Source organism: Poecilia reticulata, chromosome 11, assembly GCF_904066995.2.
Source record: "Poecilia reticulata chromosome 11, P_reticulata-male-v2, whole genome shotgun sequence".
Taxonomy (NCBI): domain Eukaryota; kingdom Metazoa; phylum Chordata; class Actinopteri; order Cyprinodontiformes; family Poeciliidae; genus Poecilia; species Poecilia reticulata.
This window is the reverse complement of record NC_088840.1, coordinates 20,806,907-20,821,361: the sequence shown is the minus strand read 5'-3', so window position 1 is coordinate 20,821,361 and position 14,455 is coordinate 20,806,907. Positions and strand designations below refer to the sequence as shown.

Below are 14,455 nucleotides of genomic sequence, written 5' to 3'. Positions count from 1 at the left end.
TATAATAGTGAAGCTGTAGTTATTTTGACTATTTTGTTTTCTGTAAAGTATGTTAAGGAACCATTTATTGTTGTTTTTCGGATGTTAATTGAGTTATTACACCAGAATTTTCTTATCAAGCAAAAAAAACAAAAACAAATATAGCATCAATAAAAAAAATCAAATGATGCCTCAATCTAAATTAGATAAAGAACAAAGAAGAAACAAAGTTATTGGCATATGCAAGTCTGAAAGAAGTTATCAGTTCATTTTAAAGGATGAAATATACAGTGGTGGCGTTTCCGAAGCCACTCACAACACGGCGGCAAAGTTTACGTACAGTTTGAGGTTTGAACGCTCACGTAGCATCTAAGTGTTCTATGTCTATGTGTGCGTCAGCACGCCTGAACGCTGGGTCCCCGCCCCATTTTTCTCTCCCAGTCCATTGATTTTAAAATCGCTGATCAGAAATCAGCAGGCGTGCTCTTAATTCACGGCCTCGCCACGGAAGAGGCGTCGTTCTGAAACAGATTCAAAGTCAGTTTTACTGGCGAATCGCCGGTGGTTTGTTATTCCCGGTCACGAGACGGTACTTCCTGCGAGAACGAGGCCGAAAAGTAAACAGAAATCGAGGTGGAAGCATTTTTCCCCCCCGGAGTAGCTTTGAAATGTGCAAATTTAGCTGGTCAGCAAGTGTCTCCTAGCGTTTGTCCCGTTCAAGAAAACCAACAACGGCGGGCTGAGACAGAAGGGAAGACACCGAGGTGAGTTGTTGCAAAGTTTTAACCGTAACTGTGTGAGTTTTTGCCTTTTGTGTTTGGTTTCCAGGAGATAAGTTTGATACTAGCTAAAGGTGGCTAGCAGTCGAGTGGATAAGCTAGCTTTGCTAAAACAAAGGAGTTAAAATGTATATTATTTACGTTTTATTTGAACCAGTTGTGTCTATTAAAATAACCAGCATGAAATTGATTGATTTAAAATGGGTTTCACAAATTAATAAGTATTTTACAGCTTTTTTAATCCGCCCAACAATGATGATAGCTAGCCGTGTTCTTTCAAAGCAACTAACTAGTCTAGATGCCATTATGTTACAATATAACAGCGTTGTTTTTTTACTGTCAAGCTTCTATTGCTAGAAATTATTTTTTTAATCTGATCTGAATAAAACGCGCTGTGGTTTCAGTAGAGAGAAATAAAACTGAATGCATTTTATAAGGTTTTATTCTCAATGGGCTGAAATGTGATTGGAGAGTCACAGATTTTGTTCAGATCGGCCAATAGCTTCAGCCATTTATGATTCTGCTCTGCAAAAGATCAATAATTAACACCGATACTCTAGAGTAAATTTCCAAGTTATTATAAAATTGTAGTAGAGTAAAACAAAATGTCTATATTTTCTCAAGAATGGTCTAAACGTAAAGAGCTGTGTTGGGTGTTTTGCTGAAAATGTACAGTTTTGATTGGAGATCACTAACTTTTTGAGTTATCTGCACACCCAGAAATGTAGAATTGTTCATAATCATAAGAATAAAGCCTATATAAATGTATCCAAACCATTTCTTGTGCAATGTTATTGCATATTGGGGTTCTCTCTGGGTACCTCACTTATTAAATGTCAGGTTAGGTCCGCTTATCAAAGTGGAACCAACCTAACATTGGGGTGCATTCATTTTGAGACTTAAAGCCAAGTTTTTGTACAACAGAGTGTGATTATGATCAAGAAAATAGCTTTGAACCATCAGTTATCAGACAGAAATCATCCTTCTACAAGTGCAAATGGGTGTATGGTTGGTGTGAGTCTTTCTGCAGCAGGCGGCTGTGTCTGTTTTTCTTCAAAATGGCCAAAAATACAAAGGCACAAATGGAAGAAGAAGTGAATTGATCAACGCCGTCGAGAGAAAGGTCAAATTGAGACACGGCATCTCTTTTGAGGAATTGCTTATCAAGATGAACCAAAACCAAAACAGTTTCCTAAACATGAGGGAAAACAAACATTTGCAAAATGTAGTGATAGTTATAAATATACCTTCTAACATCCTGTGAAATTACCAATAAAAGAAATGTATGCAGTTTTTTTTAAAAATCCCACCTTTCAATATTTCAATATTAAGAAAAAAAATTACTTGTATGACAATTTATTCAATGCCACAAGATCTATTCTGGATAAATGACTCAAACAGAAACATCCCAAGCTTTGGGAACACCACAGTGAGAGCCATTTTCCACAAATGGAGAAAGCCTGGAACAGTGGTGAACCTTTCCAGGAACGTCCGGCTTTCCAAAATGACTCCAAGAGCAAATCCATGACTCATCCAAGAGGTCACCAAAAAACCCCCAAAAAGAAACAGAATAACGTCTAAAGGTCTGCAGGCTTCACGTGATACAGATGATGCAACACAGATGGACTAAACAAACATTTCTGAAAGTATCTTGTTGTAGAAATTATCTACAACAAGCTGAAATTATACAACTCTGTGAAAAACAAAGAGCCCACTGCACTGATCCCCATTAAAACCTCCTGGTTTTTCCACCAAATATTGATTCCTGAACTCTTCCTGAGTTAAAACATTAGTGTTGTTGTTTCTAAATGAATATGAACTTGTTTTCTTTGCAATACTTGAGGTGTGAAAGCGCTGCATCTTTTTTTTTCTCATTTTCTGCTAATAAATCCTAAATATTTGCTTGTGATTTCAGAGACATGTTGTCAGTAGTTTATAGAATAAAAGAAAAATGTTCATTTTAAGTGGTATCTTAGTTTTTTCCATAGATCTAAATTCTGCACAGTTTTTGGCTTAATTACTTGCTATTCTTTGAGTCTGTATGCTCAAGTTAGTGATTAATCAATTACTAAATTAATTGGCAATTATTTTAATAATCACGACTAATCCGATTAATCGTTTCAGACCTAGTTAGAAAGGTTTAATTATTCTGGAAGTTTAGCAGAGTTTATTTGGGGCCCAAACTGTGAGAACGATTCTTCACAGATTCTTTATTTTTATTTCATTTCTCTTCTTCTGACCTGCGTCGCTCAGAGTCTGTTGGCCAGACAACATGGAGACTGTGTGTTTCCGGCTACCGGGACACGGGGACACGACCCTGAAGCACATGAACTCCCTCCGGTCCCGCCAACATTTCTGCGACATCACCATCGTGGCCAGCAACAACCAGACCTTCAAAGGTCATAAGGTCGTGCTGGCGGCCTGCTCGCCCTTCCTGAGGGATCAGTTTCTCCTCAACCCCTCACCCAGGCTTCAGGTGGGTGAGATTAAACGCACAGCACCTTCCTAGACGCTGCTGTGCACCGTGGAACATATTTTTCATGCTTTCTCCAGGTGTCGATGCTGTACAGCTCCTCGGTTGTGTGCGACCTGCTGCAGTCGTGCTACACCGGCATGCTGCAGTTCAGCCCTGAGGAGATCGTCAACTACCTGACTGCTGCTAGCTACTTCCAGATGGAGCACATCGTGGAGCGCTGCAGAACCGCGCTGGAGAGATACGTGCAACTAAAGAACCCCAGTCTGCTGAAAGTCAGTCCAACAGTTGATTTGAACCACGTTGATCTACCTTCTCTCTCACTATGAAGAAGTAAAACTGTGCATTTTTCCTCCTTCTCCTTTCTATTTTTAGATGGAGGAGGACGGTCAGGTCAGACCGGTTATTCTCAGTGCCAACGTTCATTCAGTGGCTTCACCTCTGACCACTCAGCCCTCCCCCATCGAGCAGCACAGCCCTGCAGTCATCACACTGGAGGAAGAAAACAGCGAAACATCTGCTCAGCACACCGGCGACAGCCCCGTGCTGGATGAGCCTGACGCCAAGGTGATTTTCACACCTCGCATGCGAACGAGACGCACTAAACTAAACAAAACAGGCATTGTGCAAATTGTACTGCTATCAGTAATACTATCTTTAACAGACTGATAACACATGAAGGCTCTGAAGAGGCTAAATAATGCAAAGAGTCAAAATAAAACCTCTCAACATTGCCAAAAAAATTCAAGTATAAAACTTAACATTCAAAGGCAAATACAGGTTCCATTACAATAAACAATCCAGAGTTACTGAATGAAAACTTCCTGTTAGCATGGCGGCTAGCTGATTACTGCTAGCTCTGAGTGGCTGTTTCTGACTGAGGGGAGTAATTATGCAGAACAGGGAGGAGATTGATTATTTTTTTTAGAGATTATCTGTCTCATGTTAGGACAGTGAAAGTTTTAATACGTATGTAAAATGTATTTTTTTAGGTTAGATGCTGCAGCTTTAAACTGAGGTTCGGTGTGAGAGTCACTACCAGGTGGAGCAGAAGCGGCGCTCCGTCTGTCAAATATTACTACCTGTAGCGTAGCAGCGGTTCAACAGCGAGAGCAGAACTAGCATCTTACATCGCAGCTCGAAGACTTAAATAATTTTGCGGGTTATTTGTTTAGCTTTCTGACCGTCATGCTAATCTGGGTGAGTGTTTGTAGCTGTGCGCTGCTTTACCTGCTATCTGATCCTCCATATGTCTTTTTACTGCAGTGAGCCTCGATGTAGCCAAACTCCGTCAAGTATGGCATTGTTTTTATGTCGTATTAGCTTCGTTGTGTTGATGCATTTTGACGTGCTTCAATTTTCCGCCTCAACACGCAAACGTCCCCATTCACTCAGTGCGTTATAGTTCCACATCGCTTAGGATTTGTTGCTGCACGTTTGCGCAGTGTGAAGGAAAGAGGAGACCAGCTGCACAGGCAGGCTGCGAAATGAGATGCAGGTGATCGGTATCGGCAACAAGAGACAATAATCACCGATCACCGATCATGCACTTTTTCACGGAAATCGGCCGATTATGATCAGTGGCCGATCGATCAGCACACCTCTAGCGCCAACAGACTAGAGCTAAAACGATTAATCGTGATTAATCGATTATTAAAATAACCGTAAACTACTTTAGTAATTGATTAATCATTAACTGGAGTATACGGACTTAAAAAAAGGCAATTTGCTGAAAGAATAACAGACTCAGAGCAGTAATTAAGTCAAAACTGCACAAAAAAATCAGTCAAGTTAATTAGTGGAGCGCATTTGTAAGAGCTTAACATCATAAAAATATAAAAATACGTGGAAAACATTAAATGATTAAAACATAAAATTTTTCCAAATGCTGCCATTACAGTTCAAAATGTTCAATTTGAACCACTATGAATTCAAAAAATTATTTGAATAACTATTAATTATTATAAGTTATTAATAAATGATTCATTCAAATAATTTACAATATTTGAATTTATAGCTTAGATTTTTAGTCTAAATCTACAGTATAAAAATATACATTATTAATTTAAAGACGTATAAAAACCTTCTTTGTCTGTAAATATGTTCTGCCAAAAACTTCCATAGTTTTATCTTAACCTGGTTTAAATAAAACAAAAAAAATCTATTGGGCTTTTTTTTTTCCCAAACAAATGATCAAGCGGAAACTAAAGCAAATCTGTTAGGGTAGCCAATAAAATGTTCATTTTCTGATTTAAAAAGAATTTTAAATGTTCATTTACATTTTTTATGTATTTCTAATATTGTATAAAAAGGCTGATGTGGTTAAACAAAAAAAATTGCACATTTTTAAATCTGATTAATCATCAGAAAATAATCCTTAAAAAAACATTGCTAGCTACAGCCCTAATGGAGACAAAAATTAAAACTCCCTCCAGCATTTATGTAACTTGTTTTAGTGAATTTTGGGTTGTGACTCTGTGTTGGCCGATTTTTATTCATTAAATGACTGTTATTAGCATCTGGAGCTAAAATCTGTCTCCGCTTCCAGCACGTCTCCTGCAGCAACATTTGAAGACCTGCATAAAACCGTTAAGCAGCTTGTGAAAGACCTCAGGACATTACAGGAAGCTGAATTCAGTTTCACTCTCCTCTGCTAGACTCATTGTGTGAGAAAAGAACCTGTTTGACAACACGAAGTAGGCTTAGCGAGCTCAAGAACCAACACATCACACTCTGACCTAAACAAACTCAGGAAACAGGAAACCTGGTGATTAACGTCTAAATAAAACAAGGTTTCAAAGCCATTTCCAAGTCTGTGGGTTCTGGCAAACCACAGAGAGATCCATTATCCACTAATGTGGAAAACATGGACCGGTGGTGAGGCGTCCCAACGGGCCGCCCGACTTAAATTACTCCAGAGAGCCCTGCTGACTCACTGAGGAAGTCCAACCAGCCCAGACTGCAGGGCTGCAACTACCAATTATTTCTCTAACTTGATTGTTCTGACGAGTAATCATATTTAAAAAACTGGCACAGTCTACAAATTTTCCATTTAAATACATTAAAAGATGGAAATAAATAATTTTTGATGAAGAAAATAAATATTTGACCTTGTAAAATGCAATAACATAACTTTCCTTTAGTGCACATGTGTCAAACTGGAGGCCTGTGGGCCAAATCTGGCCCACCGTAGCTTTTTATGTGATTATTAGTCGTGATTATTATTACAGCGAGTAATAAAAAGTCGCATTTACCGTCATAAATAAGTGCAAATATTTACAAATTAGTACCATAAACACTTTTTCATTGCAAAATGAATCATGAGATCCTGGAGGGACTGAAAAGATGTTCAGTAATATTATGTAATTTTAAGAATTCATTGATATTTTAACAGTTGGTGATCAGGTTTTACCAATACATTCTGGCCCTTTCAGAGCATTCATGATCCTGATTTGGGCCAAAATGAGTTTGACTCCCTGCTTTAGTGAATTTGAACCGTGTGAAGCTAAAGTGACGCCGCCTGAGAAGATTTGTCTTGAAAGGTAAACTAACATTTTATTGTTAACTCCAGGTAAACGCGATGGGTGAGGAGGACGAGAACCGGCCGGAGGACTACAGCGTCTACAGAGTGTACATCCCAGAGGAAGAGCTGGCAAACCGAGGCGGGGAGGCGGACAAGGGAGACTCTGTCGATGTTCCTCAGGATCTGTGCTACCCAGAAACCAACAGAATCTTCATTGCGGGAGACGGCAGCGAATGCGACTTGGACTCTGCTGAGGATCTGAGTTTCGGGGGCCTCAAAGCGTTCAGGCGAAGACTGTCCGAGCCGAAAATCAGCCGCGGCAGAGGGAAAGGCAGGGGGAGGGGATTCAAGAAGCGAAAGTGGGGATCGTCCCAAGAGAAAAGGTCGCCGACCTTAGCTCACCGTCAAGATCTGTGGTATGCTGCCGCTGCTGGACTGGGAGGGGGCTTTGCCCTGGACTTCAGCCAGGAGGATCTGAAGACCGCAGCAAATTATTTTGTTGATTTTCCCCGGTTGGACTTCGCTTTGGGCAGCGTTCACGGTGAAAAGGTCTCCCCCATGAATCAGTTCTCCCTGGAAGAGTCTGGCGCCGGCGAAGGGAGTTCTGGGTTGAACGCTGTCGGCACAAACGAAGGAGGGGACGAGTCCGTCACTTCCAGTGTGACGGGGCCTGTAATCTGCGAGCACTGTGGCCTCACTTTCCCCTCAGCACACTCCCTGGCCATCCACTCCCGCTCCACCCACCTGCTGTACGTCTGCCCCTGCTGCGGGAAGCACTTCCACCACTCCAGCAACCTCACCCGGCACATGGCCGTGCACCGAGGGGCCGCCAAGGCCCACCAGTGCCCCCTGTGCTACAAGACGTTCACCCAGAAGTCCACGCTGATAGACCACATGAACCTCCACAGCGGGGAGCGGCCGCATCGATGCGCCTACTGCCACGCCCGCTTCGCCCACAAGCCCGCCTTACGACGCCACCTGAAGGAGCAGCACGGGAAAACCACGGGGCAGAACTCCCTGCACGAGCAGGAGGAGCGGGAGAGGGCGAGAGAAACTGCAGTAAGAGAGCCGGAGGAAGAACAGGAATGCCTGGTTACTGAACAAACGGAGCAAGTGTCATGAGCAAAAACATGTTCCATGTTCTGTTAAACCCAATCTTCAGTGTATTTTATCAAGATCTTTTTTATCGGGATCTTTTTGTGACAGGCCAACACGAGGTGGTGTACTATTGTGAGGTAGAAGAAAAAAATCCAGTTTTTACAAATGAAAAGATGAATTATGTGGCATGTGTAGATTCTAGCAAGGGCTGGACAATACATCAATAATAATATATATCATGAAAGACACGTGATCAATATCAATAAAAAATACGTCTGATAGAGTAGTCAATAATTTTACTGAACTTATATCCAGAACCACATGGCATCCTCGGTGACGGAAAGAGGAAAGCTAAGCCAGCTAAGATAGGTTGGCGACATCAACTTACTCACTCACTCGCTCTTTGGTTACCTAGCAACAGCATGTTGCTAGGTAGTTTAAGATTTCACCACGGTGCCTCATAACTGTTTAAAAATTTAAAACTGAGGTGTGGTGTGAAACTTTGGATAAAGTAGGAAAGGCCATGCCACCAGTTCAAACTAATCAATAATTATTGATATCGACTGATACTAAACACATATCATTTGACATTTTTCAGCCATAACGCGCAGCTCCGACAGAATTTCTACCGGCCAATCAGAGAACAGAAGAAGTTGTGAACGATGACGACGTTTTTCTGCTTGTAGTTTTAGCCATGGCATCGCTGGAAGTGGCCGAAGCCGTTCAGTGCGTGTTGGCCGAGCTTCAAAAATACTTGATTAATATTAACAGCCGTTTTATTCGGCTTTGCACTTCTCTTTGCAGTGCAGGATCAGGCTAGGGCATGACGTACGTCACGGCCGAACGTTAGCATTGGGTAAAATTTAAAACTTCAAAGACAAAGCGTAGAGAAAGGGGCTTGTTTTTACGACGCTAGTACATTTATATTCATATGTTTATATTATTTAAATTAGGGCTGGACTATATAGCCTAAAATCAATGTTATTATATATTAAACAGTTCATTAGCTGCTTATCTCCCTTTTCGGCCACCGTATTTACATTTGACATTTCCTCCATTTTCTCAACCTCACCGTCTCTCTGGCTTCTTCTGGATGGGGTGGAGTCACGTGACTGCTGAATGTACACGTAGCGCGACGTCTTAAAGAAACACGAGCATAGTCTACTAAAAAGATACGTTTTTTTTTTATTAACACTGGTGTTTACAAGTGGGATCCAACCGACCTCACACCCATATCGTTTGTATCAGTTGCCTCAGTCCTCGCACAAGGGTTAAAAAAAAACTCCAAAAATACCGAGATGTGCAAAATGGCGTCGGTCATAAATTTGGGTGTTAATTTTTCGGTTTATCGCCTTGGCCAATCGTCGTTAGATGCTCACCGTCCAATCTTACTGAGCTTGAACAATTTTGCTAAGAAAAACGAGCATATTTCTCCTTTTTGAGTCATTCAAAGATATGGAGCCACATTTCAGATTTCCATTGAAACGTCCTGCTTTGTGTTGGTTTATTACATCAAAATCTCCTAAAATACACAGATTTATGGTTTTAACTTTAATGTGAAAATGGTTCAAGGGAAATGAATTGTGAAGCATTCATGCTCATCAGCTTACTGCAGTCTGCTGGATCTGCTTTTCAAAGGGTCATGGTGACGTTATTGATCTTAAAGTGCTAAAAATATTAAAATGCCTTCATACGTTTACTGCCAAACCACGTGTCTAGTGTGAAGATAAATGGATAGTAAACAAGCAATATAAATGGTCCTTTCTGGTTGTAGCTAGTAGCTGTTAAACTGCATCTGAGTAAACTGTACCAGTGGATATTATGTGAAACTCCCTGAAGCCAAAGACGATTATTCTACCAGTACTTTTTTTAACATATCTGAAATTGTTGTGAACTATTTTCTCTTTTGGGTTTGAGTGAGATTTTGTAATGTGTCATGTAACAAAAAATGAGAGAAAATTACTAACATGTCTTGTTTTTAATGTAGATATTTGTACTGTAATGGTAAATCAGTGATTCTCCTCTCAAACTGTTCATCTGCTGCACACAGAAGGTTGATTAAAACTCATCAATGATCCGAATATCGGTTTGAAACAAGGGGAGCTGCACAGGTAATAAACTTGGAGAGCACTCAGGAAGGATTTAAGTTTGGTTATTTTCACAGGGGATGCAGGACGCTTATTTATTTTGAAGACTTGTAGTTCAGTTTAAAAATATATCTATTTAAAGTCTGATGTGTAGCATTTAAGCCTAATTGTCAAAATAAAATACTGCTTTCAGTTGCATAGAGTTGAAAGAAAACAAGACTGCATCTTAATTATTTTTGCACTGTATATCTATTTAAAGAACATTTTTTTTAATTTTCAGACTTATTTCTTCATGATTTATGGCAGATTTTTCTCAAACGATCCGACTTTAAATGAAGATGAGATTTTATTCCGTATTGTCTGAAAATTTGGTCTTTATTAGGAATTTGATCCTTCTGTCAAATTCCTAATAAAGCCGTGAAGTTTTATATTTTCACTTTTAAAAATGATCTGAGGAGTCCAGAAGAGTTCAGGATTTTGGCAGGAAAGATGTGCAGAAACCTTATAAATCCCAGTTTTATGGAATTCTACTTGAGAATGTGATTTATTAAATTCAACAAAAATACAGGCCAGCTTCTCGCTAAAAAGAAAAAAACAAAACTTCTTTTATTCCAGGAAGTCTTCACTGTAGACCACTTGGTTCCTCTTATCCCTGTAGGAGCCTTTGGTGCTGTTCTGCACAGCTGGAAGAGTTAAAAAAAGAAAGAAATGACGGGCGTCGACCTTCAGAAACAGACGTCTCAGTGAACAAGAGAAGAAGAGTTTACCGAGGGAGGCCCACACTGATTTTCCGGTGGCAGCGTCCAGCATGGGCTGCTTCCTGGCAATGCTGACTCTAATATGAACGTCTCCCACCACAGCTCCATTCAACTGTCCGAAAAAAAAACACAAACAGGCAAAAATAATCAACAGTTTGATGGAAACATTTAACCTGAAGACAAAATTTAGACATTCTGTGATTCAACTTTTACTTTTTAATAAAGGTAAATTAAGTGGTTTTGGGTTTTATCAATTAATAGTGTTTGGGTTTTAAAGATTTAATTTTTGAAAAATTGTTCCCCCCCACCAAATCTTTCTTTGGTTTTCCATAGTTAAGTGTGATGTCGAGATTTCCCTCGCTTACCTAAAACACAACTTATCATTAAAAGTAGTCAAGTAATGGAGTGAAAATAAATGGAACGCCTCCATAAAATGTAAAAATAGCGCAGTACCAACCTCAGCTACAGCCTGGTCTGCAGACTCCATCTTCTCAAACGTGATAAATGCACAACTGCAAAGAGAAACAGGCGGAAGAGTTCAAGTGTTCATATAACAAGGAGAATGCATCAGAACGTCAGGATAATGGTTAGCATAGCAGAGTACTGGTTCCGTACTTGCGCGGGTTGTCCATTGAGAGGTCGATGAGGTTCCCATGCTGGGAGAAGGCCGAGCGCAGGCTGTCCTCCACCAGGCCGGAGCCGTAAACGTACACCGTGTTCCCCTTACGCACACCTCTTCGCTCCGGGTACGAGTCCGATCCTAAAAGGAAAAAACAAACAAGAATCAAAACCACACTTATCAGTAATCCATACTTTTCAGTAATCCATCTGCATTTTTTTTATTTCAGTTTATCTACAAACTGAGTACATGATAAGGCTTGGTGAAAAATTTGTTAGTTGGTTTTATTTTAATGCTTTCAATGTGTCATAAAATATTTTAAAAGGTAAATAAAAACCACCTATGAAGGTCTACTTACTTCTGAAAGGTGCGTCTCTGTCTCTCTCCCGCTCCCTGTCCTGGTCTCTGTCTCTCTCTCTGCTTCGTTCTCTGTGTCTTTCTCGTTCCCGTTCTCGTTCTCTTTCCCTGTCTCTGTCTCTGTCCCGGCCTCTTTCTCTATCCCGTTCCCGTTCTCGATCCCGATCCCGATCCCGATCTCTGTCTCTTTCCCACTCCCTGTCTATGTCTCTGTCCCTTTCTCGGTCCACGTCACGGCTGGACGACATGCCGCCTCCTTCTTCTTCATCCCGGTATCGGTCGCTTGAACTAACGAAGCTGCAGGGACGCAGAAAGACACTCAGTCAGACCCACAGAGGGACAGTTTTAGAGGATGGGTTCAGGTTCAGGTTTTCACCTTTCATACAGACTCTTCATTTGACCCCTCTTTCCAGACTAGAACAAATGACACAAAGAAACTTCAGAATAGAAAGCAAAATGTATATATAAATAACATAAAATCTCATTTATACCTCATGTGGATCATCATCTGTAGAGACACTCCTTTGGAAGGGTAAGAAGGCAGGAGCCGGACCTTTTTCTGGGTCCTGGTGAAGTGGAACAATAAAAGAAGAAAACTGGTAGAAAAGGAGATAAGCTGCATGTTCCTTTATCAAAACCAATTAATGTACAGATTAGTTGGGCTGAAATGATTAATTGGATTAATCAGCTATTGAAATAATTGTTAACTAAATTAGTAATTGATTAATCGTTAACTGGAATATGCAGATTCAAATAAGGCGAGTAATTAAGGAGTAATTAAGCCAAAACTGTAAAAAAAATAAAAATACTTGTAATTGTAAATCTGTTTTATCCTGAACTCCTTAATTGTCAGTTTTAGTTTCACCCGTTTCAGATTTACTAAGCTATGTTACTGCAGTTTAGCAGTAAAATAAAATGCTTATTTTCTTATTTTAAAAGGAAATTAAATATATTTTTTTATTTGGATTTTTTTCATGTATTTCTAAGATTATATAAAAAGGCTCAAGTGGTTAAATGAAAAATCTGTGGGTGGTGCCATTTTTTTAATCAAAGTAATTAATTAATCTTCAAGATAATCTGTAGATTAAATCGATTACTGAAATAACCATTAAGTAGCATTACACACAATGCCTCATTTACTACACAGGACTGAAGAATACCATTTACTCAGATCATCAAACTAATTGAAATAACAGACAACGGTAATCAAAGTGACAAAAAAAGCAAAAAAGAGGAAATCTGTGTTTTCTGGGGTCCAAATTATTTTCCACTGCCCTGTATTTAATGATACAGTACCTTAAGTTTGATTTCTAGCATTCGGGAGCGTTTGAAGCCGGAGTTCTTGGTCTCTGATTTAATGGCGCTGATGGCTCCTGACTTGATGAGCATTTTAGCTTGCTCTGTCGCTGTTGCGGTATCAACAACAGGCTGATCCGACAGCGCTGCAAAACAAGGCAGTGAAATATTTAAAATAAAAACCAACGAAGTGTTTACATAAATAAATGGCAATTGATAAGCATTAAAAATATACATTTTCTCTGGTTTATCTCAGCACTTGACTAAACACAATCAAAGCAAAAAAAAGGATATCCTAGATAAGGCAGTTCAACAAATGTGTATTTTATAAGCTGGTTTAGGTGGTGTCACAATGGCTTGCTGTTATGGTCACAGTTCTTAAAATTATCATGTTTTGCATTAATTCGACCTCGTCTTACTTATACATATATTTATTTTTGTTTTATATATGTACATGTAAAATATCTTCAAAGATAGCAAAGTGGAGCTAACGTCAAATTCCTCGTTTTTGTGCAAAAACCATGACTAGTAATAAATTTAGTTATAAATCTATTAAAAAATCAATCAAAAGCACTTACTCCGTTTCAAGCCACTCTGGTTTGTTTGGTTGGTTGAACTCTGCTTCTTCAGTGCAAGAAGAGCCTTTTTCTGAAATTACAGCAGTTAAAACACTTAGTAGCTGTTGACTGATTTTTCAGCAGTACAACCTGTTAGCAACTTCACAAGAACCACAAGAAAAGCTGACAAATCTATAGATTACGTCTTACTGCGCTCTTGATACACTGAAATATCCCCAAAAAGGGGAAAATAAATATTGTTTCATTTTATTTTATGCTATTCTATTCACTCATCCACAAACATTATTAATATTAAGTATAAATCATTTAGCATCTTGCAGAGCAAAATTAGGTGAGCATTTGAGCCTTTAAGCAATATTTATCATGGTAACGGACCACTACAATATAAAAGGAAACAATTCAAACCAGGAGATTACCTTTTTCTTAAGTTTAGCATACTTCTTCTGTAGAGACTCCTCTTCCTCCGTTAGTGAGTTCGGAAACAACACCATGACAGAACTAAAGGAAGCAAAAAGAGGCAAAAAGGAGCATTAATAAAACAGAGCTTTTATTTTCAACCACCGTTAGCCGTCTAATTTAACAAGCCAGAAACGGCAGGGTAGCTGCTATCCAGAGACTGTTTTGTAAACAAAACAGAAAATAGCACAAACAGAGTTGCTCTATTAATGCAGCCCAGACATGAATTATTTTATTCTAAACTAGTCGTAATAACTCACCACCTTCTCTGGAAGTCAAACGGCTCAAACAAAAACACCGACGCGTAGATATTACGTAAGCACGTATTTTATTTATTTATTTTTTTCTTTTTTTAAAATCTAGCCAACAAAATATACATATAATTATTGTTGCATATTACCAATTTCATGAAAAATATTCTTATATGTATTTTTTTTTTTGCACATTTTTAT

At 39.3% G+C, this 14,455-nt stretch overlaps 2 protein-coding genes across 3 annotated transcripts; one reads left to right on the top strand and one right to left on the bottom strand.

The window, feature by feature from the left end:
* Positions 1-396: 396 nt before the first annotated feature.
* On the top strand, positions 397-9,993 carry LOC103472895 (uncharacterized). Its single transcript, XM_008422761.3, has 5 exons — positions 397-743; positions 3,012-3,234; positions 3,312-3,506; positions 3,607-3,798; positions 6,803-9,993. Exons 2-5 carry the CDS (start codon positions 3,031-3,033, stop codon positions 7,874-7,876), a joined length of 1,665 nt encoding a protein of 554 aa, XP_008420983.1. The 5' UTR covers positions 397-743; positions 3,012-3,030; the 3' UTR covers positions 7,877-9,993.
* Positions 9,994-10,448: 455 nt separating this feature from the next.
* Positions 10,449-14,333, bottom strand: nelfe (negative elongation factor complex member E). 2 transcript variants are annotated; one of them, XM_008422764.2, is made up of 11 exons: positions 14,264-14,333; positions 13,964-14,045; positions 13,548-13,617; positions 12,970-13,115; positions 12,165-12,239; positions 12,050-12,087; positions 11,675-11,970; positions 11,313-11,457; positions 11,155-11,209; positions 10,707-10,809; positions 10,449-10,622 (listed from the first exon to the last, which is right to left on the bottom strand). In XM_008422764.2, exons 2-11 carry the CDS (start codon positions 14,036-14,038, stop codon positions 10,546-10,548), a joined length of 1,080 nt encoding a protein of 359 aa, XP_008420986.1. In that variant the 5' UTR covers positions 14,039-14,045; positions 14,264-14,333; the 3' UTR covers positions 10,449-10,545. The 2 variants fall into 2 exon arrangements, with proteins under 2 accessions (XP_008420986.1, XP_017163075.1); XM_017307586.2 differs by having other exon boundaries at positions 14,267-14,291.
* Positions 14,334-14,455: the final 122 nt, after the last annotated feature.

What these genes read in the sequence shown, in the direction of transcription:
- LOC103472895 (XM_008422761.3), top strand. Translation starts at nt 3,031, where the DNA reads ATGGAGACTGTGTGTTTCCGGCTACCGGGACACGGGGACACGACCCTG. An exon ending in ACCCCTCACCCAGGCTTCAG is followed by an intron (nt 3,235 to 3,311) that starts GTGGGTGAGATT and finishes TGCTTTCTCCAG; the next exon opens with GTGTCGATGCTGTACAGCTC. An exon ending in AGAACCCCAGTCTGCTGAAA is followed by an intron (nt 3,507 to 3,606) that starts GTCAGTCCAACA and finishes TTCTATTTTTAG; the next exon opens with ATGGAGGAGGACGGTCAGGT.
- nelfe (XM_008422764.2), bottom strand. Translation starts at nt 14,038, where the DNA reads ATGGTGTTGTTTCCGAACTCACTAACGGAGGAAGAGGAGTCTCTACAG. An exon ending in ATGAAGAGTCTGTATGAAAG is followed by an intron (nt 11,971 to 12,049) that starts GTGAAAACCTGA and finishes GCGTCCCTGCAG; the next exon opens with CTTCGTTAGTTCAAGCGACC. An exon ending in CAGAGACGCACCTTTCAGAA is followed by an intron (nt 11,458 to 11,674) that starts GTAAGTAGACCT and finishes TTTTCCTTTTAG; the next exon opens with GATCGGACTCGTACCCGGAG.